Source organism: Diadema setosum, chromosome 8 (assembly GCF_964275005.1).
Source record: "Diadema setosum chromosome 8, eeDiaSeto1, whole genome shotgun sequence".
Lineage (NCBI taxonomy): Eukaryota > Metazoa > Echinodermata > Echinoidea > Diadematoida > Diadematidae > Diadema > Diadema setosum.
Window position 1 is genome coordinate 28,674,398 of NC_092692.1, and position 25,859 is coordinate 28,700,256.

Sequence of the window (25,859 nt, forward strand, 5' to 3'; positions counted from 1 at the left end):
TTTTCTTTTCTCATCGATAACGCTCCAGTTGGCCGTTTGATCAAAAAATAACTCCACCTGAATTTTTCATTTTGTCACTGGTGGCTAGAATTCAATGAAGATTTTGAATCAACGCAACAGGGCAGATACTAGGTAGTAGATAGCAGAGAACTGCGTACAAGGAGTGACACTTTGTGAGCTTGGGCACGCAAAATCCCGAGTACAGCGATGTCACCGAGAACCAGTATAACAAATTGTATAAAGTTAAAATTCGCTCATTGGCAAATTAGCATACATGTTTGACATAATGATTATTATTTGAGGTACAAAACATGTTGGCAACCTCAGGCAAGTTTAGCTCTAATCATGCAATGTTTTGTTCATGGACTGTTCAACTCCATATTTTTCACTTGCACATACAATGTAACAATGCAAATAAGAAAACGAGATGTTGGAAATCCGTGGCAAGTTACGACGATTTTGTTCTAATCATGTTGTAACTGTTTCACATGAATGTTTCGTTCATAATCAGTTCAATTCCATGTTTGTTCGTTTTTTGCCTACACATAACAATCAAAACAAGAAAACATGATGTTGGCAATCCGTGGCAAGTTACGACAATTTAGCTCTGATCATATTGTAATTGCTTCACATCAATATTTCGTTCATGATTTGTTCAAGTCCATGTTTTTTTTTACCTGCACATAACAATCCAAACAAGAAAACAAGATGTTGGCAATCCGTGGCAAGTTACGACAATTTAGCTCTAATCATGTTGTAATTGCTTCACATCAGTATTTCGTTCATGATTTGTTCGAGTCCATGTTTTTTACCTGCACATAACAGTCCAAACAAGAAAAGAAGATGTTGGAAATCTGTGGAAAGTTACGACAATTTAGCTCTCATCATGTTGTAATTGCTTCACATCAATGTTTCTTTCATGGTCTATTCAAGTCCATGTTTTTGCCTGTGCATAACAATCTAAACAAGAAAACAAGATGTTGGAAATCCGTGGCAAGTTGCGACAATTTAGCTCAAATCATGTTGTAATTGCTTCACATCAATGTTTCGTTCACGGTCTGTTCAATTTCATGTTTTTCACCTGCACATAATTAAGCAATCCAAAAAAGAAAACAAGATGTTGGCAATCCGTGGCAAGTTACAACAATTTAGCTCTAATCATGACGTAATTGCTTCACATCAATGTTTTGCTCATGATCTGTTTAAGTCCATGTTTTTCACCTGCACATAACAATCCAAACAAGAAAAGAGATGTTGGAAATCTGTGGAAAGTTGCGACAATTTAGCTCTCATCATGTTGTAATAATTGTTTCACATCAATGTTTCGTTCATGATTCGTTCAACTCCATATTTTTCTATCTGCACATAACAATCCGAATAAAGAAGACACTTGTACTACTACTTTACCCCTTTCAGAAAGACATATACGGACATGTTTCAACATAATGACAGTCTCTTTGTAGCTTTCTGGACATGAATTTCCAATATATCATGAAGTCTGTGAGTACAATTGTTTTTTAGCGAGTGTCATATCAACTGCAAGACTTCTTAAAATTGTGTATGAAACCCACACAAACCACACACTACACCCACACGCAGCCGCACACACACACACACACTTACACTCTAAATTCTTTAGATTGAGATGAGGGACCAAACCAAATTTAGATTGAAAATCTAAATCTAATAGATTTAGAAGTCAATCTTTTTCTCAATCTAACAAATTATTTTGGATTGGTCCCTCACATCAGTCTTATAGATTGATTTCTAATCTAATGAATTCTTTAGAGAGCATACGCGTAAAACGTAATCGCAATACTGGTATCTAGTTAAATAAAGATTTATTTATGTATATTTTACGCGAGAATGACATTCAGAATGTCAAATAATTTTCATGAACTCTTTGTGCGTTTTTATTTGTCCTCACTGCTTATATATAAATTGTAATTACGTAATTTTAAAGAAGTCAGAGGTCAAAAGTATATAAGAATTATTTCTGCGACAAACAAGACTCTTTATAAAGGCCCGGTCCCACTGCACTTACGGATGCAAAGAGGATGTAAAGCGTACAAAAAATCTTGCCATCCGTTGGAAAACGCTACGAATCCGCTGTGTACCCATCGCATACGTGTTTCATCCGCTCTATCCATCGAGCATCCGTCCACTGTGATTTCATCCGCGCAAAAAGTTTTAAGCTGCTTAAAGGCCCGGTCCCACTGCACTTACGGATGCAAAGAGGATGTAAAGCGTACAAAAAATCTTGCCATCCGTTGGAAAACGCTACAAATCCGCTGTGTACCCATCGCATACGTGTTTCATCCGCTCTATCCATCGAGCATCCGTCCACTGTGATTTCATCCGCGCAAAAAGTTTTAAGCTGCTTAAAACTTTTAGAACGGATGAACTTTCCGCTGTGTACGATGTAAATCCGCGACATACGAGCAACAAACGTTGTATGTCCGTGCGGCATCCCTTAAACGTCCGCTGCATCCTCTCTACATCCTCTGGGCATCCTCGCAACTCACATCCGCTGCAGCTAAAAACGGAAAGAGGGAGGAAAAATATGGTACGTGGAACGTCTTTACATCGTTAATAGCACGTTGATAGAAAGGATGTAAGCGTATGCATCTCGTATATAAAGCATTTCGAAAGCATCCCCCCTGCATCCGCTCTGCATCCGCTCTGCATCCACTCTGCATCCGCTTTTTCTGCTATGCGTCCGTTTCGCAATTATCTCCGGTAACCCCTTCGGAGCTGTCATCCCCTTCCATCCGATTTCATCCGCTAGGCTTCCGATGAACATCCGTTTAACATCCCCGCTACATACTACCCACGTCCGTTCTATTTCCGTTCTGTTACCGCCAATTTTCGCCAATTTTGTTAATTTCTGGAGCGGATGAAAGCGGATGAAGCCATCCCCGAAATTTTGCTCGTCCGCTGTGTCCTTTCTGCATACGCTTTGTGTCCGTCGGCCAGTGGGACCGGGCCTTAAAACTTTTAGAACGGATGAACTTTCCGCTGTGTACGATGTAAATCCGCGACCTACGAGCAACAAACGATGTATGTCCGTGCGGCATCCCTTAAACGTCCGCTGCATCCTTTCTGCATCCTCTGGGCATCCTTGCAACTCACATCCGCTGCAGCTAAAAACGGAAAGAGGGAGGAAAGATATGGTACGTGGATCGTCTTTACATCGTTAATAGCACTTTAATAGAAAGGATGTAAGCGTATGCATCTCGTATCTAAAGCATTTCGAAAGCATCCTTTCTGCATCCGCTCTGCATCCGCTCTGCATCCACTCTGCATCCGCTTTTTCTGCTATGCGTCCGTTTCGCAATTATCTCCGGTAACCCCTTCGGAGCTGTCATCCCCTTCCATCCGCTTTCATCCGCTAGGCTTCCGATGAACATCCGTTTGACATCCCCACTACATACTACCCACGTCCGTTCTATTTCCGTTCTGTTACCGCAAATTTTCGCCAATTTTATCAATTTCTGGAGCGGATAAAAGCGGATGAAGCCATCCCCGAAATTTTTCTCGTCCGCTGTGTCCTTTCTGCATACGCTTTGTGTCCGTCGGCCAGTGGGACCGGGCCTTTAAGTCATAATAGGTTTTCAAATAAACATAAGTATTATCATAGACAAAAAATAAGCAAGCAATGATCTATTTTGCATGATTTAAAACAAAATTGTCGAAATTAGAGTAATATTGCTGTACCTTCCAGGAAATAATAGGCCATTATGTAAGGAATCGTCAGTTGCTAAGGGGTTAATAGAAGACAGCCGTCACCTTGACCCGGCTAGTCGAAGCCGCTTTCATATCCAGTTCACCCTACCCTATCATTACAACGGCGGAGGAGAGTAAAAAGCATGGGCTTGCAGAATAATTTCCTTTTAATAGAAATCCATTCTAGAGTCCTAATTGACGGCGAAACGCATTTCCAATATGGTAAAATGGACAAAGAGCGCGCCCGGTTTATTTTTCCCTCCTTTTCTCCTTTTGTTTCTATTCCTCTGTTTAGATACTTTCCCCTGATGCTCTGTAATGAGAAATACATATGCCATGCGCCATCAGTGAAATAAGCTTGTAACCGGAAACAGAACCATCATCGTGTAATACTCCCTAATTACAATCGACGGTGCCCTATCCCCTGAATAATGGGCTATTCATCGTTTCCATGAACGCTGCCGGATTTTAATCAGATATGTCCTATATTGGGGAGAAAGAACCATACCAGGCGTAACTAGCCGAGGGTATAGGAATTCCTCAGAGTGAAACATTACCGTAACTGTGCACGAGTCCGTCTTCAATGCATATTCATTCTTTTTCACAAAGGTTAATCGAAAAAAAAAATCATATCAACATAAAAGAATGGTAGATGGTTCCCTTTTTGCTTGTCTTTTTTGTTTGTTTTTGTCTTACTTACAAAAAGGGAACGGCCTTATTGATTCATCCGGAAATTACAAATACGGTCTATTCAATGAAAAATCTACTAACAGAAGAAAATGCATTTTTTATTTAAAAGCAAAGCAAAATTAAAGTGTTTAGGTGTGTGTGTGTGTGTATATATGTGTGTCTACAAAAAAATAAAGAAGTCCTTTTATTCAGTCGAGGAGCTCCACTTTAATAACGAACATATTGAGAAATCCGATTTATTTTGTTGCAAGATTTAGTTTACACTGAAGAACGCTTAATGCAGTTCGGTTTTGTATTAAACACACAATCTCTACTTATTTTGCCAACAGGGATCTGAAACTTATTTCCATCTTTCTATTTTTATACTATGATATGGTTAAGCCCTTTGGGAATTTGCAATAATTCATTTTGGAATGCATTGATATTAAAGACACATGGTTTGGAGGGATAATATTCTGTAGAATTTCGGGTTATTCAAATGGATCGAAGTGTATAAACCGTTTGATTATGCTAACAAAACATGCCTTTTTCAGATTTGGGGTAGCAAAAAGGATGCCTAACCTCCCCCCCCCCCCCCAAAAAAAAACAAACAAACAAACAAACAAACAAACAAACAAACACAAACAAACAAACAGTACGAGAAATTATCGTCGAACTAATAGACGCGGAAAAGAATTTAGCGACCAAGGCTGGAAAGTTGCATTTATATTTACAGAAATGGGAAACTTTACACAATCTGGTAATATAAAAGAATATGAAAGACTCCCTATTTTCAGTAGAGTCACGGCCACAGCGGAGCTCCTGGCAACTGAAAGACACATTGCTCAGAGCTGATGGGGGAGTGGGCTTGTTGGGTCTTGCATGTCACATGATTCCACTCTGTTTTACTATACATTTTTTTTTCTATTTCAATCATTACCAGTCGGACAAATGAGATGCTATTTGCTTGTGTTTTCAAGTGATAATTTCTTATTCTGAGAAAAAAAAAAAAAAAGTTGTTCAGGGGAAGGAAATAATTCTTTCTAGTTACTTGCGTCCAAGTTATGTTACTTAATTACAACAGTACCAGTGTAAGACATTGCTTTTGCTTCATTTGAAAAGAAAGTGTTCGTGTGTGCGTGCGTATTGTGTGTGTATGTGTGTTTGTTTGTGTGTCTTCATTCTACTTGATACTTGAAGAATGCAATGGCCATCAATTTGTGATTGCTGTTGGATGACGGAAATACATTAACTTGGCGGACGTCTTGCATTTCTAACACAATGAGGGGCAAAAACCTCAGCAGACATCTCGTTCCGATTCTCACAGTCAAAAATAGAAAGTTGCTGATGGTTCTGGTGCAAGTTTTCTACTGGCAATCAATCCCAGCACAATCCTTCCTACCGATATCACCCCGGGATGTTAACCACGAATATCAGTCAACCCACTGTCCCTGATACCCTCTCCCTCCCAGTAAACAGAGTAAAAGCGTACATTTCCCCACAATCTTCATTCCGGACAATCACTCTCGGGAGAAAAGAGAAGCTGTTGTAAGTATCAGCCAACACCATCCTGAGCCAATTATGTTGGATTGAGCACCTGTGGGACGTTTTCTAAATTTGGCCGTGGTGGTTACTGCTTTGGCTACCGTTTACTGTTGAGGTAAACGTCGTTGGAACTCCCTGGAGGAGGCACAACTCAAACCATTCCATGACCATGTCTATCGGCGTGAGATCCCATGAGCTTTCCCTATCGAATCAGTTAATGAAATGTAATTGCACTACATTTAGAAAAAAAAAAGACAACACAAACGAAGTTGGGTAAGAAAGGGTTTGTTATTTCGACAACCATGAAACACGCTGCACTGGTTCTATTTATTTTCGACGACGAATTTGCCAGAGGACGATTCAACCACAGCAAACGTGAGTGTTTGGCCATACGCGTTTCTGGTCTGTTTGGAAATCTTAACTAAAATACCTCTTTTTCAGTAGATTAATTGTCTTGTTGCTATTGTCACATGAGAGCCTCAGTTCGGTAATCATGGAAAAACAAAAATTTACATAATACGAAGAACATGTTGACACTCAACTGCAAGGAATTCGACGCTAACGAAATAAAAAGCAGTACAGTTCCTTCTGAAGCATTTTCTGATCTATTTAATTACACAGATCTTTTTTTAGATGTTTGGAGATGATTTTAATACGTAACAGGAGGTTACGACTTCTACAAACTTTAGACACTTAATTTGTACTATTATTTTTTTTTTTTTTTGGGGGGGGGGGCGAGCTTTCGTCCACTCCTGTGGACTTTCTCAAGAAAAGTGTTCTGTACCTAGCAAGTTAACCCATTTCGAACCTGATGGCCTGTGTATTAAGTCGTTGGGCATTTCAGAATTCAATATGGAACGGATTAAGTAAGAGAGCAGGTGCCAAATACTGAGTTTCAAGTACAGAAAAAGTGCATGGTTTCTTCAAGGAATAAGCAGTCTTTTCATAGGAACACTTGCCAGGAATTGATATTGGAATACAGATATTTGCTGCCTCTAAAGGTTGAGTAAAGGCATACGAGGAAACGTTTTAATTGGACAAAACCTTCAAGAAAAGAATCCACTCCGCAGTATCACTCGCCGTCTCCTACATAAGGCGGGAAATAAAGACTTTCTCGCGCCACTTCGCTGGTACAGCGGTCAGATCACAGAGGAGGATAGCATCGCACAATCAGTATTGGGGGATGTTCGGCAGAAATATCATATAGACGGTGTTAGCAACAGGAGTGTTTCCGTTCCCGAAAGCAATTGCTTAGAAATCAGTAAAATAGATACAAGAGACCCAGTGGGTCTAATATACCTCTCATCTGACTATGGCATGTTTGCTGGGTCACAACGGGGACAGCCCTGGAACAAACTTAAAACTACATTAAAAATAAAGTAGTTACTAGCAGCATTTTAGCGTTGTCACTTGTTTTTGGATATATTCTAAGATTCTCTAATTCGGCGGTTCTTGTCCACCTGCCTTCATCCTTTCCCTAGCCAAGAAAGGTGCTGGTTTTCTACAAATATACTGTCATCCTAGCAATACTATGTGCCAACTAAACATAGCAAAAATTTGACGATGCGTTTTCCATCGAATAAGCGATTGATTATTTATAAATTAGAATTGTTGTTTAATTCACAGTGTCTTTATGACACCACCAAATGCATCCCTATAAATTTTCGTTTTAGCAAATAACTTTGAGTTTGAAATTTATCCATCATTGTTACACTTGTTCATTTCAAGTTTCAGGTCAGTTTGCAATCGCAAAATGACATTTTCCACACATCTAATAATGTACCGATGGGTCTCCGAGAGTCCAAACCCGTCTCATCGTGAGCGGCCTAAGACGGCACAGTCTCGGCACAGAGGAACAGAGGATCAAGGGATGTTCAGCCAGTTTTCCTCCGTTGAGACCGGTAAGTAGGCAACTACGAGGACGCTTTTTATAACCCTCGGAATATAATTCGGCTCGAGGAAAGGCAGTTTCATCAAACGTTAAAGATTAAAGCAAAGGTCTCGAGATTTAGTGAACCCGTCAGTTAATATGTGGCAGCGTATTTTTCAATATCGTACAGCCTCGTGCCATTTTAGGAATCATTGTGATGAATTTATCCGCGATAAACTGATAGAAAAAAACAAACTATAGTGATCCTATTCATTCAAGCGTACGGCACAGTGTGCCTGGTTGATACTGTTTGCTCACTATTACTAGTCACTTGTGGGGCGAACCACGAGGGGTCGGCATCATTCGCCCGTTTTCTTGTGTAGGTGGGTAGGGATCAAGACCACTTCACCGGGTTGGCACCCTGCTCATTGCGACGAATGAATGAAATGGGATCTTTCACGAACGTGCATGTATCGTGACTAACACACACAAGGGACCTCAATTTAATGTCCTATCCGAGGGACAGACTGTTTTTGCCTCTTACTAGAGGCTTCCAAAGTAGCTGAATTACAGGCGCATGCCACAACGCCCGGCCAGTGATCCTATGATTTGGGGAGCCCTCTTCATGGAGACAATGAACCAGAGCATTATGGTAATTCAAGCTTCGATTTAGCAGTACGGGTTGAAATGGCTAGGAATGACGGAAGGGTTTCAAAGATGCCAGAGAACCGCTACTAGCGTGAGACAGCTCTTATCGCTTAAGCCCCTTTTACACTTTCACGGATTGCTACACGGATGACCACGGGTCGTTGTCCGTGGTGTTCCGGCATGCAAAATATCGATTTTCATCTCAATGACGGTGTGAACACGATCCCAACTGGGTGTCTACACGGACAAGTACGGAGGCTACACGGACAAGTACGGTGCCTACACGGACAGACAAGGAATGAACGCGGACCACAGCGGAAACGATACGGAGGCAACACGGATATCAATTAAAGGAAGAGCGCGGATGCAACTCGGTCCCTTCACGGTCATTACACAGATATCCCTAAAATGTTGACAGATGACATTTGCTTTTGCTTTTGATACTTTATCATTCTCGGGCGACATGCCTCCAGAGCTAAATATAACAAGCACACCAGAAATCTGCAGCAGCGTACATACTTCTCTGCTTGTCGACACCATTAAGGCATATCTCTTTGTTTCAAACTCTCATTTTTCTGGAAAATCAAGATATAAACAAAGCAAAACAAAACAAATCAAAACACACACAAAGAAGAAAAAACAGCAAGGAGGTATGTGTGGGTCACTTAAGCTTCTCCGGCGACCACTTATACGAACAATATGAGGTGTTGATGGCTGTACTGATGGGGGAAGATGTGAGCAAATTTCACGGACTTTATGAACTTGTATTGGCAAAATACACGATTTTCATCCCGGATGGCGCCGATGCTAATACGGACGTCCCGATGTCTTCACGGATTGTCCCAGAATGAGTACGGAGGCAACACGGCGTAGCCAATGCCTACGAGGAAGGAATACGGAGGCAGCACGGAGTAGACGGTGCCAACAAGGAAGAGTTTGTATTGATTTTCATCCGTGATGTCCGGGATGAAAAATTAAGCAAGCTCATTTTTCCGCGGACATGCCGGATGATCAAGGATAATTCCGGATGACTTCACGGAGTCAATACGGTCATGCCGGAAACAGTACGAATGATCCCGGATGACGATCCGTGGTCATCCGTGATGCGATCCGTGAAAGTGTAAAAGGGGCTTTATGCTAGGAGTGACTCACCGTCAGAGGTGCAACGTGTACACAAGACAGCTCCTCATGCAGTAAAACGGACACAGCTGCGACCACAATGCGGACATTTATATATGCCTAAAAGCATGTTATGCTTTGGGGGAAAACTGTAATACATACCACAAAATGCATCATTTCGTGTAGATCCACGTAGAGAGAAAGCACCAGTTCCTCAGCTGGACAAAACGGTTACTGCCAAAACACTACAAATTGCGAGCTATAAGTATTGTACTATAATGTATATTCAACTGCTTATAGGTGTAAAAGCAACGTGTATTTTTACGTCATGTAACCGACCGTTGTGAAAGCCTCATGCTTGCAGCCTCATTTGATGCACCCGGTTTTCAGTTTCAGGAATAACCACAGGCGTAAATCCACTTGCTTGACTTGGATATCGTAGAGCAACTATCCTTCATGGCTTGACGGATTCTAGAATGTACAGAGTATTGTTATTGTAACTCTGTAAGTGGACTGCACCACGGGGGAGTGCCTTCAATGAGTTAAATGACGAGATTGTCTATTCATAGATCCTCGTTCATCGCGACCCTAACGCGCCTACACATGCTGCAAACGGACAAACTATGGGAAGGAACTGAATGCCCAACCAAGAACTCATCGAGGGGCCCACATCAAAACCACCAAAACCAGCAGGAGCCACACACCAAAAGCGGGGGAAATTCAAACTGAAGCGGGAGAGCGGAAGATTTTGCAAAAGTGGCCTTAAAAGGAAAATCTCCAGCCGAAAGCGACAGAGTGGGAGTCTCTGGATGAAAAAAGAAGAAGAAGAAAAAAAGATACATCCGGATTACCATATTCAGACTGAGGCACACCCAAATCACTACTATTCTTAAGTACATCAAATCTCGGTGAGCATTTGCTTATATTTGTTTATTCACATGCACATAAATATATAGTACAAGGTGATTGTTCTGAAAAAAAAAAAAAAAAAACGTCGCGGATGTTACTTGAGTGTTTCTTCAAACTATTAGGCAAAATAGATGTAGAGAATAGGAGAAGACGGAACAACAAAAAGATCTATCATATGTAATTATACCAAAAGAGCAAACATGGTCCAAGGCATTTGATTGTACCTGGTTTGTCCCATGTTTTTTGCAGGCCTGAAATACATCTGCATCTACCCAGAGGGTCTACAACTGGGTTCCCCAAACATTATCAGTGCTATAGCACCTGGAGGGGTAGTTATGCCTACGATCAATCCATTTCGCTTTTCCCCTTCACATGCCGACAATAGATAAGAAGAAGAAAATGAGCCATGTTTTAAAACCTTCGGGAGTCGGACGGAAAGAGGACAATCTACGGATGATTTTTCGTGGCAGGTGCGACTGTTTTGACAGGAAAGGCTATCTGAGCTTTAACAAAAACCAAAACAAATCAAAACAAAATGAAACAAATCAAGAGGAAGGGCAGACTGCAAAGTGTGTTGTCAAGGATGTAGTCCGATCAAAACTGAGATCATTATCGCTCAGTTTCTGTTAGTGCTTAACCTTTGATTTCTTATTTTTAAGCTCAATTTAACTGCAATTTGTTGAAATAACATTCTGTGTCAAAAACCTTTCTGGCACCCGCTGCGGAGCTCATCTGGGTGACATCTAACTCAGTGAAGTGTTTGTTACATCAGGCAGGTGTTATAAATGGAGTAGAATGAACGGTCGAAAAAAAAAAATCGAAATTTGGATGGCGATTGAAATTTCGATTTTCTTTGTTTGTGAACGGGCCTAGTGCGAGTTGGATCGCGATAAGGATCGCGGTAATTAGTGAGATTTTTCTGTCCACACTGGAAAAAATTTCGAAATTTTGATCGCGATAAGAAAATCGATTTTTAAATCGCACTTTTTCCCTTGTATGTGAACGGGCCCACTAACTGCTCTCCTTCCAAGTCATGCAAAGAGCCGCTGAGAAGTTATGCGCTTTACTTCAAGTGGAACCCCAGGTGCTTCGACAAAAGAGCGCATTAGTAATTAGGACTGGTGCTCTCACACCAGAAACGACCTCACCTGCAGAAGTTCGCTCGGCAACTCTGTCTTATGTGCCGGGAGCAATGAATGTGTGTGCTTTGAATGGAGCAGCAAATCAATAATAGGCCCGTTCACACACAAGGGAAAAAGTGCAATTTAAAAATCGATTTTCTTATCGCGATCAAAATTTCGAAATTTTTTCCAGTGTGGACAGAAAAATCTCACTAATTACCGCGATCCTTATCGCGATCCAACTCGATCCTTATCGCGATCCAACTCGCACTATTAGTGCGATTTTTCAGAATAATCGCGATTATTTTGCTAAGCGTCGTGTGTGTGAGCGCGATCGAGATTCGGAAATTGGTATTTTTAGTCCCATCGTTCGTAGCGCGTGCGAAACTCTATTGGGACTGCGGGGTCAGTCTTCGGTCATGCAAGATTCGCGCATGCGCAGTTTGGCCACTGATCGTTCTTTCCTTGCTGCGAAGTGCGATTTTTCCCTGTGTATGAACGGTCGGAAAAAAATCGAAATTTGGATCGCGATTGAAATTTCGATTTTCGTTGTTTGTGAATTGTAATGTACAGATCACACTTTTGACTGCAAAAACTATGAGAAACCGTTGGAACATGGTTCAGCGGAATACTTCATTTGTAAGATCAAATGGAGAGTACTACCTCCATAATTTCAAGTTCTAAGGAAAATTTGATTTTTTTTTTTATTAAATCATATTTAGCAATTTTAGATGGGAATGATACTTCCCCCATTGTACTGCTATATGATACAACACTAAACGCATGTTAACGCATTCTGATTCGCATTTCCATCTAGATAATACCACTTGCGTTACTTCAACTGTAGAATTACGAACTGCAGGTTAAAAATTTCACAGGTTCAAATTTTTAGCAAATTTGAACACACCAGGTGTGAATGCACTCCCACTAAATTACGACCATTCCTGCGCCCTTTAATACAACCCGTGCAGCGCTCTAACGAAAGGCTCTCTGGCCAAAATGTTTTTGACTATCACGGTCATCACTCTATTCCACTCAGAGTTACAGTCGGATATGATAAAATAATAACGAAGGGCCCGACTACGAGTTTGAAATTTGGCCAAAGTTCACTGTATTGTTGATACATTTTAATTTTTGCCTGAACGCAATGACCGTCTGTAATAAAAATCACTTTTTTCCCCCTATAGTGATGGAAATGTGAGGAACCCTACAAAGGAGATTTTGCTTTTCCCGGAAAAGAAAGAAATCGCTAAAAGCAATGAGATATGTGGCAAAACAAATACATTTTTTTTTTTTACGTAGGTGGAAAGAAGTAAATCTTTCCTTCAGAACTTATTGGATCTGGTAGCCGTAGGTGCTGTATCAAAATTTTCTCGTCACCTCTGTAGTCAATTTTCATCAATTTCAGTTCAGTTTCATTTGGAGACCCTTACTGCGTTCAAATCCTACGTTTATACTACATGTATTGTCAAACTGTCATTGGGTGATCCGTGTGATTCACATTACTTTTTTGTCAATGAAATTAGGACATTAACCCTTATACTAGACATTTGCTCGTTGTCTTTAAATCATGGGCGTAAATCCCGGGGGGGATGGGGGGGATATATCCCCCCCTGAAATGGAGGAGGGGGGGATGGCCTGTACAATCATCCCCCCCTGAATTTTGAAGGAAAAAAATGGAGGAAGCAGAAATGTGATTGTATCAATTTTGGCATATTGCATGACGTTTGTACGCCGGCCTTCAGACAGGTAACAGAGCTGAACAGTATTCTATCTTGTAGGAAATCGAATGCATAATTTTTTCAAGCGCTCGCTCGCTTCGCTCGCTCGCGGACATGGACATACACTGTAAGGTATGGCTCAGACGTTGACAACGTCAATAGTGTAGGCCTACATGTAAACATGCTAAGACGAGAGTAACTTGGGACCATCTGCAAAATATGTACGAAAACAAACAAACAAACAATAACAAAACTATATTGCCATAATTGAACCCCCTCCATTTCCTGAATCATTCATGAGGAACGACAGTGACTGATAATTCAGTCAAGATACATCTATGGGTATACCCAGGGAAGATCAGGGGCGTCGAAAATATCTCGGGGGGGGGGGGCAAAGGGCATTTGCCCCGCCCTACGAAAGTGTTTAGGCAGGCAAATCATTTATCCCCCAAGCAATTTCCGAGATGAGGACAAATTTCGAACTTTCTTAATGGAATTATTATCCAAATACCGCCAGAACTATGCACCAAATCGTTGAATTGCAATCATAAACATGCAAAAGCTCCGCTATACTGGATCCGGCCTTTCGATAAGTACACTGTTGAGATTGACGTATATTTCCCTAATTTGTCAAAGAGTGTGCAGCATATCTTTCACTTAACAAAAGGTCCCTCATATGCAGAGGCGTCGATGGGGGGGGGTGGTTCCCCCATAAAAGTGGGACAAACCAAATCGCAAAAATATAGCTAAAAACGGCAGTTTTTGGGGTGTAAAATGTCAAAATTTTAAAGCTCGCTCGCTCCGCTCGCTCACATTTAAGCGCTAAGCCATTCCCCTGATGTTGCTACCAGTGATTGACAGCAGTTGCGCCCGGTGCGCCCCCCCCCCCCCCCCCCCAATCTCCAAAGCAAAAAATATAGCTACAAATGGCAGTTTGGGGGACTGTAAGATGTCAAAATTTTTCAAGCTCGCTCGCTTCGCACACTCGCATTTAATCATTATGCCATTCTCATGATGTTGCTGCCATAAATTGCCAGCAGTTTTCGCCCGGTGCTCCCCCTTAATTTCCAAAGCTAAAAATAAAGCTACAAACGGCAGTTTTGGGACTGTAAAATGTCACAATTTCAAGGCTCGCTTGCTCCGCTCGCTCGCATTTAATCGCTATGGCATTCTCCTGATGTTGCTGCCAGTGATTGACAGCAGTTGTGCCCGGTGCGTCCCCTTTAATTTCCAAAGCGAAAAATATAGCTACAAATGGCAGTTTTGGGGACTGTAAGATGTCAAAATTTTCAAGCTCGCTCGCTTCGCACACTCGCATTTAATCATTATGCCATTCTCATGATGTTGCTGCCAGTAATTGCCACCAGTTTTCGCCCGGTGATCCCCCTTAAAGGGAAGGTAAACCCAAAGAGCAATGTGGATTGAGTGAAAGCAGCAACATTAGTAGAACACATCAGTGAAAGTTTGAGAAAAATCGGACAATCGATGCAAAAGTTATGAATTTTTAAAGTTTTGGTGTTGGAACTGCTGGATGAGGAGACTACTAGAGGATATGACGTATGAGTGGACAACAATACAAAGAGAATATAAAGGATATTCAACAAAAATTCACTTTTCTAGAATTATGAAAGAGCAGTGGACGAACCGCTTTCAGAAAGCAGGGGGAATAATTGCTTCCCTTAACATATGTCAATATCAAGTTGATGGAATTTGTAATTTTCATGAAAAATGGATTTTTGTAGTATTTTCTTTATATTTTCTTGATATTGTAGTCCACTCATACGTCATAACCTCTAGTAGTCTCCTCATCCAGCGGTTCCAACATCAAAACTTTAAAAATTCATAACTTTTGCATCGATTGTCCGATTTTCTTCAAACTTTCACTGATGTGTTCTACTAATGTTGCTGCTTTCACTCAATCCACATTGTTTTTGGGGTTTATCTTCCCTTTAATTTCCAAAGCTAAAAATAAAGCTACAAACGGCAGTTTTGGGACTGTAAGATGTCAAAATTTTGAAGCTCGCTTCACTCACTCGCATTTAATCATTATGCCATTCTCCTGATGTTGCTGCCAGTTATAAGCCAGCAGTTTTCGCCCGGTGCTCCCCCCCCCCCCCCTTAATTTCCAAAGCGAAAAATATAGCTACAAACGGCAGTTTTGGGACTGTAATAAGTCAAAATTTTGAAGCTCGCTCGCTTCGCTCGCTCGCGTTTAATCATTATGCCATTCTCCTGATGTTGCTGCCAGTTATTGCCAGCAGTTTTCGCCCGGTGCTCCCCCCTTAATTTCCAAAGCGAAAAATATAGCTACAAACGGCAGTTTTGGGACTGTAATAAGTCAAAATTTGGAAGCTCGCTCGCTTCGCTCGCTCGCATTTAATCATTATGCCATTCTCCTGATGTTGCTGCCAGTAATTGCCAGCAGTTTTCGCCCGGTGCTCCCCCTTAATTTCCAAAGCGACAAAATACAGCCACAAACGACAGTTTGGGGGACTGTAAAATGTCACAATTTTCAAGCTCACTCGCTTCGCTCGCTCGCATTTAATCGTTATGCCATTCTCCTGATGTTGCTGCCAGTACGAACTGCCAGCAGTTGAGCCCTGTGCGCCCCCTTAATTTCCAAAGCGAAAAAATACAGCCCAAAACGGCAGTTTTTTTTTACTGTAAAATGCCAAAATTTTCAAGCTCGCTCGCTTCGCTCGCTCGCATTTTATTGTTATGCCATTCTCTTGATGCTGCTGTCAGTAATTGCCAGCAGTTTCACCCGGTGCCCCCTTAATTTCCAAAGCTAAAAATAAAGCTACAAACGGCAGTTTTGGGACTGTAATAAGTCAAAAATTTTGAAGCTCGCTCGCTCCGCTCACTCGCTCAATCATTATGCCATTCTCCTGATGTTGCTGCCAGTAATTGCCAGCAGTTTTCGCCCGGTGCTCCCCCTTTATCTCCACAGCGAAAAACATAGCTACAAACGGCAGTTTTGGGACTGTAAGATGTCAAAATTTTGAAGCTCGCTTCACTCACTCGCATTTAATCATTATGCCATTCTCCTGATGTTGCTGCCAGTTATTGCCAGCAGTTTTCGCCCGGTGCTCCCCCCTTAATTTCCAAAGCGAAAAAAAAAAGCTACAAACGGCAGTTTTGGGACTGTAATAAGTCAAAATTTTGAAGCTCGCTCGCTTCGCTCGTTCGCATTTAATCATTATGCCATTCTCCTGATGTTGCTGCCAGTAATTGCCAGCAGTTTTCGCCCGGTGCTCCCCCTTAATTTCCAAAGCGACAAAATACAGCCATAAACGACAGTTTGGGGGACTGTAAAATGTCAAAATTTTCAAGCTCACTCGCTTCGCTCGCTCGCATTTAATCGTTATGCCATTCTCCTGATGTTGCTGCCAGTACGAACTGCCAGCAGTTGAGCCCTGTGCGCCCCCTTAATTTCCAAAGCGAAAAAATACAGCCCAAAACGGCAGTTTTTTACTGTAAAATGCCAAAATTTTCAAGCTCGCTCGCTTCGCTCGCTCGCATTATATTGTTATGCCATTCTCTTGATGTTGCTGTCAGTAATTGCCAGCAGTTTCACCCGGTGCCCCCCCCCCTTAATTTCCAAAGCTAAAAATAAAGCTACAAACGGCAGTTTTGGGACTGTAATAAGTCAAAAATTTTGAAGCTCGCTCGCTCCGCTCACTCGCTCAATCATTATGCCATTCTCCTGATGTTGCTGCCAGTAATTGCCAGCAGTTTTCGCCCGGTGCTCCCCCTTAATTTCCAAAGCGACAAAATACAGCCATAAACGACAGTTTGGGGGACTGTAAAATGCCAAAATTTTCAAGCTCGCTCGCTTCGCTCGCTCGCATTATATTGTTATGCCATTCTCTTGATGTTGCTGTCAGTAATTGCCAGCAGTTTCACCCGGTGCCCCCCCCCCTTAATTTCCAAAGCTAAAAATAAAGCTACAAACGGCAGTTTTGGGACTGTAATAAGTCAAAAATTTTGAAGCTCGCTCGCTCCGCTCACTCGCTCAATCATTATGCCATTCTCCTGATGTTGCTGCCAGTAATTGCCAGCAGTTTTCGCCCGGTGTGCCTCCCCTTAATTTCCAAAGCGAAAAAATGCAGCTACAAACGACATTGTCTGGGATTGCAAAATGTCAAAATTTTAAGGCTCGCTTGCTCCGCTGGCTCGCATTTAATCGCTATGGCATTCTCCTGATGTTGCTGCCAGTGATTGACAGCAGTTGTGCCCGGTACGTTCCCTTTAATTTCCAAAGCGAAAAATATAACTACAAATGGCAGTTTTGGGGACTGTAAGATGTCAAAATTTTCAAGCTCGCTCGCTTCGCACACTCGCATTTAATCATTATGCCATTCTCATGATGATGCTGCCAGTAATTGCCACCAGTTTTCGCCCGGTGATCCCCCTTAATTTCCAAAGCTAAAAATAAAGCTACAAACGGCAGTTTTGGGACTGTAATAAGTCAAAATTTTCAAGCTCACTCGCTTCGCTCGCTCGCATTTAATCGTTATGCCATTCTCCTGATGTTGCTGCCAGTACGAACTGCCAGCAGTTGCGCCCTGTGCGCCCCCCTTAATTTCCAAAGCGAAAAACATACAGCCCAAAACGGCAGTTTTTTTTTTACTGTAAAATGTCAAAATTTTCAAGCTCGCTCGCTTCGCTCGCTCGCATTTAATTGTTATGCCATTCTCTTGATGTTGCTGTCAGTAGTAATTGCCAGCAGTTTCACCTGGTGCCCCCCCCCTTAATTTCCAAAGCGGACAAAATACAGCCACAAACGACAGTTTTGGGACTGTTAAATGTCACAATTTTCAAGCTCGCTGGTTCATGGTAACAGTTTGTCAGAAATATATCACTCTCCTCCCACTTTATATTTCATGCAAAAGAGTGAGACATCCGATCCCTGTAAAGTGTGTGTGTGTGGGGGGGGGAGGGGGGGTTACCAAGCTTCTTTCACCCCCCGTCCCCCTCAAGGCTGCGCCGGTTCGGTTATGGGCTTGTAATCGTGGTGATGGTGACTATCGCCGATCATCCCCCCCACTCCTCAGTATGGATTTACGCCGTTGCTTTAAATCACACACAAACAACGCAAACGAGGTTGCAGAAAAAAACAACAACAAACAAACAACATATTGTACCAGAGAAGACCGTGTAATCGTGGCTGTCTAGCTCAAAGAAGACAGGAGGGGTGTTCGGCCGAGAAGGAACCCCCTTAATCAAGGTCAACCGGGAAATGAGGGATGAGATAGCACAATCTAGATTCTGGATGGTATACCCCACCTCTCGCTCTCGTCGACATTAACGGAAAAAACTGCGGAGTCGTCTATAGCATAGAGGCAGGCGATCTCAACCAGCATCCTCATTGGCACACTCGACAAAATACTGATGACCACCAAGCCTGCTCAAGGCGTAACCGGAGGCAAGATGGCGCCTGGATTTCTGGAACAGCGAACCGAGTATGCCCAGTTGTTTCTCGAAGACGACGTGCTAGGGCACTGCATCTGCATCGGCGAGTACGGCTTCAATACTTGGAGTCAAACAGGTTGCAACAGAGAACCGACAGAATATACGCAGCCGGGAGGATTGTCCACAACCAGCGAGAACTGCAACAGGGCAGTGAGTTAACTCATGCAGTCGGTAGTGCGTCTGCCTCGTGATCCAAAGGAGCCCGGTTCAGTTCCCCGAGTCCCACTAAGCAATGTTGTTGTAATCATACGGTCCCCTCTAGTAAGAGGCAAAACACTCAGTCCCTTGGATAGGAAATAAAATGCAGGTCCCGTGTGTGAGAGAGTCGCAACTCATGCACGTAAAAGATCCCGTTTCATTCATCACAAAGAGCAGGGTGTTTAACCCGGTGATGTGGTCGCGCCTTATACCCAACTGTGGACTCCATGGAAGACCAGCTATTGCAGTTGAACATGGGCTATCCAGCCATCTTCTCAGGTGGAAAACGAAACAAACCTCAACTTGGCGATTTCGAACGAAATTGGTGTGGAACATCATTCTGTTTGGGTGGCAACGACAATGCTCTAATGTTTCCAGCAATTTGAGCCGAGATGCCATTCCTGTAACTGATGGAGGCTGCTGTGTAGAGCGATCTAAGTCTTCCAGAGTGGCAAGCAAGAAGAGGGACCGTGCTGCTTCTATGCCTACAGGGGTCAACCTCCAAGTGCCAAGAGTAAGATGTCTTCAGGAAGTGGCGGGGCCAACGTCGAAGCCTAAACTGCCGACACGTGTATCCCCATGGTTGTGCCACACCCAAACCTACTTTACACGGTGTTAACACGTCGTGAAATAAATTGCAGGATAGAAGGCAGTAAAGGGGAACATCAAAGAATTGAGAAAATTGTCTGTGTGGTGATACATTTTACGTTGATAAAGACTTTTAATTCAACCTAGAATGTTGAAAAATCCGTCGTTTTATGTATATACATGTACATTGTATTAGAATAAACTATTTAATTGGAAATATAATGCTTCAACAACATTTTTCTCATCACTTTGCTTCAATTGGATTACCGTGTCACTGTACATGCTTGTGTGAGCACAATGATGTGTGTCGGTCGACTCGATAGGTGTGAGTCTGTGTTGTGAAAGGAAAATGACTATGTTTTTTACGTTCGAGTAAAGCGACGTAAATGTGTTGAGTAAACGATTCGATTAATGCAATGATAACACCATTATGCCGTATATCTGGCAGACGATTTTAAGTGAAACTTTGATGAAAATGAATGGCAACAGACGAAATTGATTTTGCCGTCTCGTGCACAGCTATTTAATGTGACCGACAACTTTGAATTGCAATTGACGCACATTGGTGACAAAGCACGAAATTGAATTGACACTGTTTTAAAATTGATCGACTAAAAGTGAAATTAAAATGAGCATTCGCACATTTCAGGGTGTCCGGAACGGAATTGAAAACGCATTTCTAAAAATTTAATGAAATGATGACAAAAGTGGGCGAGGAAAGTTATAGGGCCCTACTCATTTATAGGAGTTACTGTGGCACCTTTTAACACATTCTACGGCTGATATATTACGGTTTGCGTTATTTTATCTTTTTTTTATAGAAAGACTATCACCTGATATGAGGATGACGAATACGCGAGCATTAGACCAGATGCAGGAAATAAACACAAAATAGGTCACCACGATTGCAACCATTGTAAATGAAGTTAATTCCATGTTGAGCGAGGAAGCTGCGAAAAAAAAAAAAAATGAGTCTTGAGACTTGAACTGTTAAAGGGGATGGCTAGTAACTGATCAGTGGGAATCAGTGGGGATGCTGGAGGATGATTGTTCCAATCCTTGTGGGATTCATTTAAGAGTACATTATATATCTATTGTGTGAAAATTATTTGCTTCAGAATGGTCTCATATTCAAGTAATGTGCAGTTTAATGTTTCCAGGTTAGCGTGCCTGGTCAGTGACGGGGCACAGTTTTGTTTTTTTAAATCATGGCGACACATTGTATTTGTAGAGGGTGAAAAGTGGATCGAAGTGGTATCTGGTATTGAGAGATACGCATAACATATACTTTCTATACTCTTTACTTTCTTGTGCAAATTCGCCAAGAAATGCAATACATGTACACTAAAGCTGTAGACGGAAAATGATTAAAGGAATAATTTACCATTTGCAGATGAAACTAGAAATGTCGCTACAGCGACTGGTTATACCCCCGCCAAACAACATTTCATAAGCTTTGGTCAAAAAACTGAGGAAGTAGTTAAATCCGCAAGATTTTTCCTTGATCTTCTGCCATTAATATGCCGTTACCATGGCAACGTACTTTCGGGTACTGTCGAAAAATGCGTCTTGTACATCTACAACTAAAGGCACACATCTGTACCAAGTTTCATGGAAATTGGGCAAAAACTGAGGAAGTAGTTTGCAACACAAAATTTTCCATCATTTTGGCTCATAATATGTGAGCTGTTACCATGGCAACATACTTTTTGTCACTGTCAAGAAATGTGTCATGCTGACCTATATCCTAAGACAAACATTCAATATGAATTCCATGAGAATTGGAAGAACACTGATGAAGCAGTTTTGCCATGAAGCATTTTGCCCTATATTTTACCAATAGCATGCCGTTACCATGGCAACGCACTTTTTGCCACTGCGGAAATATGTGTCTTGCACATTAACATATTCCGATGAACATCTGTACCTAATTTCATAAAAATTGATCAAAAACTGTGGGAGGAGTTCGCGACGCAAGATTTGTACCCATTTTTGCCCATAATATGCCGTTACCATGGCAACGTACTTTTGGGTACTGTCAAAAAATACGTCTTGCACATCTACAACCCAAGGCACACATCTGTGCCAAGTTTTATGGGAATCGGTTGAAAACTGAGGAAGTAGTTCGCGACGCAAGATTTGCAACGGACCGACCGCCCGACCGACCGACCGACCGCCCGATCGCCCGACCGACCGCCCGACCGCCCGACCGTCCGACCGACCGCCCGACCGCCCGACCGTCCGCTGATTCCTATATACCCCCTTCAAACTTCGTTTGGCGGGGGTATAACAAAAACCAAGCATTAGTGCTTCAGAATTGTTTTAAAATGTGAGTTAGGGATAGAAACAATGTCAAGTATGTATGTATGTTAAGTATGGTTAAATATACAAAACGTGAACAATAGTTATGATTGAAATGTTTCCAGCCTAATTAAACCGTCTACAGTATTTGATAATTTGGAAAAATAGTGATATTTCAATAGGCTTTATTGCAAAATTTTTATATGGTAGGATGTTTAGTGATACAACTGACCTACACTTATGCATCAAATGTGATATCTCGAACATTTCTTAGGTCACTGTTTCCGATGGTAAACAGGACCTTTCAGGTGCACCAAATAAACATGTAATTCTCTCTTTCCCGACGAGTATCATTTTACTCCCACTTCTCAAGTTTACTAATAAAGTTTGAACTTTTTCCATCTTGGGTCATAATAACATGTACTAATTTGCAAATCATGGTTCTATTATGAACTTGGGGAAATGCGATACATGTATGAGCAGTCCCTTATACACTCTCATATTGATCTGATACTAGGAGTAGACCACTAAAGTAAAGTCGTGATTGAAACATTTGATACAACTATCATTATGTACTTGATTCCCTCATGCAATCTTATCCCCTCACTTTTGTAAAGTAATCAATATTCAAGAAAATGATATTTTCACACTCATTTTATAGAGCCTTTTATAAACACCTTCATGCAGAGGCATTTTTGTCTAGCACAGCTTGCTTTGTAAGTAGATAAATAGTACTGGCTGGAAATTTGCACGTAAGTAGGGCGAGTGCCTCGACAAAATATATTTCATTTCAGTTGTAAATTACCCGTTGTGTATAATGTGTAATATGGATTTTGGTCCCAAAGGTAAATGATAACACACATGAAACGAAAAAAACTGACGATCATGCCATCACGAGGCTCGCAACAAGAAGACCAAAGGTTGATGTGTCGCACTTAGTTAGACCCAGAACCTATAGGCCTACCACATCAACACTCAAAGACATCAAGAACTCAGTGCGTGGAAGCCGAGTAATGATCTACGTCAGTTGGCGCAAGAACGTGACCAACTTAACAAGTGGCGTACCGGAACCTGGTGGCCTGCGTAATAAGTCTATGGGCATTCCAGAATTCAGTACGGAACGGGTTAACACGTTTTGAGCGTAAATAGGAGAAATATGGGAACTTTCATCTCATCTGCATGAATGTGCGAAATCGCTCGATGGGAGGTTCAAGTTCACGCGAAAAGCCGTAAAGTAAGTTCTGAGGACGTTTGAGTTGATCTAATGTTTTCCCTGCTGGAAAGAACACAGTGCCTCACAGTGTGTTCAATGTGTTCACATAGTCGACTATGTAAACGCTCGAATTTAACTGTGAACATGATTCCAAACTGTGGCTTTTTTTTCACATGGTAATGTCTTGTTTTATACGCTGTGAATTAATTTACAATGTGTTCACCCTGTTAAAACGCCTGAATTTAACAATGTGAACAAATTTCACACTGTGTTTCACATTGTATTTCCAACTGTGGGTCACTGTGTTCTTTCCAGCAAAGTCGACATCGAGTAGAGTTCAAGTATACAAAGCGGCGCGTGTAGAAAAACACTGAAGAAAACAAAGATTGGACTGGGAAGGCAATCGCAACCTATCGTCTACGTATTGTATCTGACTTTTATGGAAATTAGGAGACTTGAATAAGTTGTTGCAAGCTGCTACCATGAACATGCAAAATAACCTCTACACGTTTATATCTTACGTCACTTTATATACACTGTTTAGACTTTATAAAAGTCGCGTTGGAAAGAAACATTTGCGCAACGCATTTATCTATTTATCTATTTATTTTTTGATATATTTTATCTATGAAGGATATCTCGATCAGCATGGTGATTTTCATAGAGGTCCTGGTACACACAACAGTATTATAAAATGTGAACATTACAATATGATAAAAATTACTCCAAATTAGTTGGAGCTTGTATTACAATAAAACAGTTCAAATCAGATAGATATATTTTCAATAAATACATATAAAAATGGAAAATGTAGTTAATTGCAAGGAATTTTCTTCAATCAATTTCACACTGAAACCAGGAGATGACTTATACGGATACTCACAAGCATACATTTCATACTCTATATACAACTGCACAACAAGGTAGTCGTTTTCATGAAAGAATGTGAGGTTAAACAAGGATAGGATGTATATCTGATAGAACAAAACGAATTATTAATGCAGACATTGCTTTAGACTATCACATAATGCAATTGATACAAAAATATAAAGATGATTTTGAAAAAAAAAAAACACCCACGGATAAAGTTCGTTTTATGTCAGCTCGACTCGAAATGCTCGAGACGCAGCTGACGATGTGCTCGCAACATCTAATCCGATATATGTGCTTTGGAAATGTGTCAAGTGTCCACGCGGCACGTGGGGGATCAACTACAAGCACAGCCATAAGCCCTGGTGGGCGACTCCGAGCCGTCTGGTAATCTCACGGCATTCCTGCTGTCCTCAAGTTGTCGCTCGTCAGAATTATGTCCTTCCTCGGCATGACGCTCTTCCCCCTGTTTATCCTCATTCGGCAATACCGTCTGTTCCGCCGAGCCAAGCCGGGTTGCTTCGCTCTCTGTTGATTCCACTCCATCTGCATCTGCGCTTTGAGCCCACTCGCTCCCTTCTGTCCGTCTCGAAGGAACCTGGTCGCTTGAGTTTCTACCTGTTGCTGATGCTCCGGAGGTTGATTTCAGCGATGTGGTTGCCCCTTTCTTTCCAGAAGCCGAAGCGGGATAGTGCTCGGGAAAGGTCTGTCGTAAAAATTCCCTTGAACGGATATCAGCCTACAGGATAGAGAGGTTCGAAAACTATTATGACTATTCTGATGGAATGTAAGTTAAGAAAAAAAAAATAGTGCGTTACAGCAAAGAACACGTAAATCTAAATCTGACAAATCATTGATATCCATGACTTGTAATCTTTGTAAACCTCTGATGATGTCAACATAAATAGACAACTGAAGAGAAAGAATAGATTGAACGTTACAGTGCTATGACTCTCAGCATGCAGCTGTGTCTCATGGCATCCACATAGCAGGGACCACATTGTAATTATTGAAAAGTTCGGAATTTCCTAACCGTACAGGGAAAGTTTCCCAAATTATGAATATGGATTGAGTGCATGCAGCACTATTTAGAAAAAAAAAAGTAGTGATAGTTTGAGGAAAATCGGAAAATCCATTTAAACAAATTTTGGTGCTGCCAATGCTGGATGAGAAGACTACAACAGTTGATGACGTCACTGCAGAATAACGATATAAAGAAAATCTAAAGAGAGTTTCACAAAATTTCCATTGTCATGAAAAGTACACATTTCTTTTATTTGTTACTGACATATGTTTAATATGATTCCACCTGCTTTCTAGAAGAGGTAAGTCAATTGTTCTTTCATTATGGTAAAAAAAAAAATTGAAATTTTGTGGAATTCTCTTTTAAAAATAAACATAAATACCGATGTCTGCATTGATGTCATCCAGTAATGGGGGCACCGAAATCCTTATATATCCTAACTTTTAAATGGATTGTCCGCTTTTCACTGGTGTGTACTAATATAGCTGCATTTACACAATTTACATTATAATATATATATATATATATATATATATATATATATATATATATATGTGTGTGTGTGTGTGTGTGTGTGTGTGTGTATATATTATATACAAATATATATATATATATATATATATATATATATATATATATATATATATATGACAATGAAAATGTCGCCAGACATAGATTTTTAGTAAAGGGCAGATTCTCAAAAAGCAAGCTCTAAGCTTTAAAATGACGTATAACTCAATTCAATTTAATAGACTCTCCTAATCCATCTAAATATGGGAAAGAAGGCACACTCTTTGGAATAGCGCGAACTGAGAAAAGAGGCTCTGATTAATAGGGTCTATTCAAGCGCTTCATCTTTACA

General features: G+C 41.3%; 1 protein-coding gene across 1 annotated transcript in view; it reads right to left on the bottom strand.

Moving 5' to 3' along the window:
- Window positions 1-24,310: 24,310 nt before the first annotated feature.
- LOC140232187 (endonuclease V-like) overlaps window positions 24,311-25,859 on the bottom strand; it is a 75,384-nt gene continuing 73,835 nt past the window's right edge. The window contains exon 9 of the mRNA XM_072312324.1: window positions 24,311-24,712. Within this exon, the coding sequence (XP_072168425.1) occupies window positions 24,311-24,712 (402 nt within the window). The remainder of the gene's footprint in view (window positions 24,713-25,859) is intronic.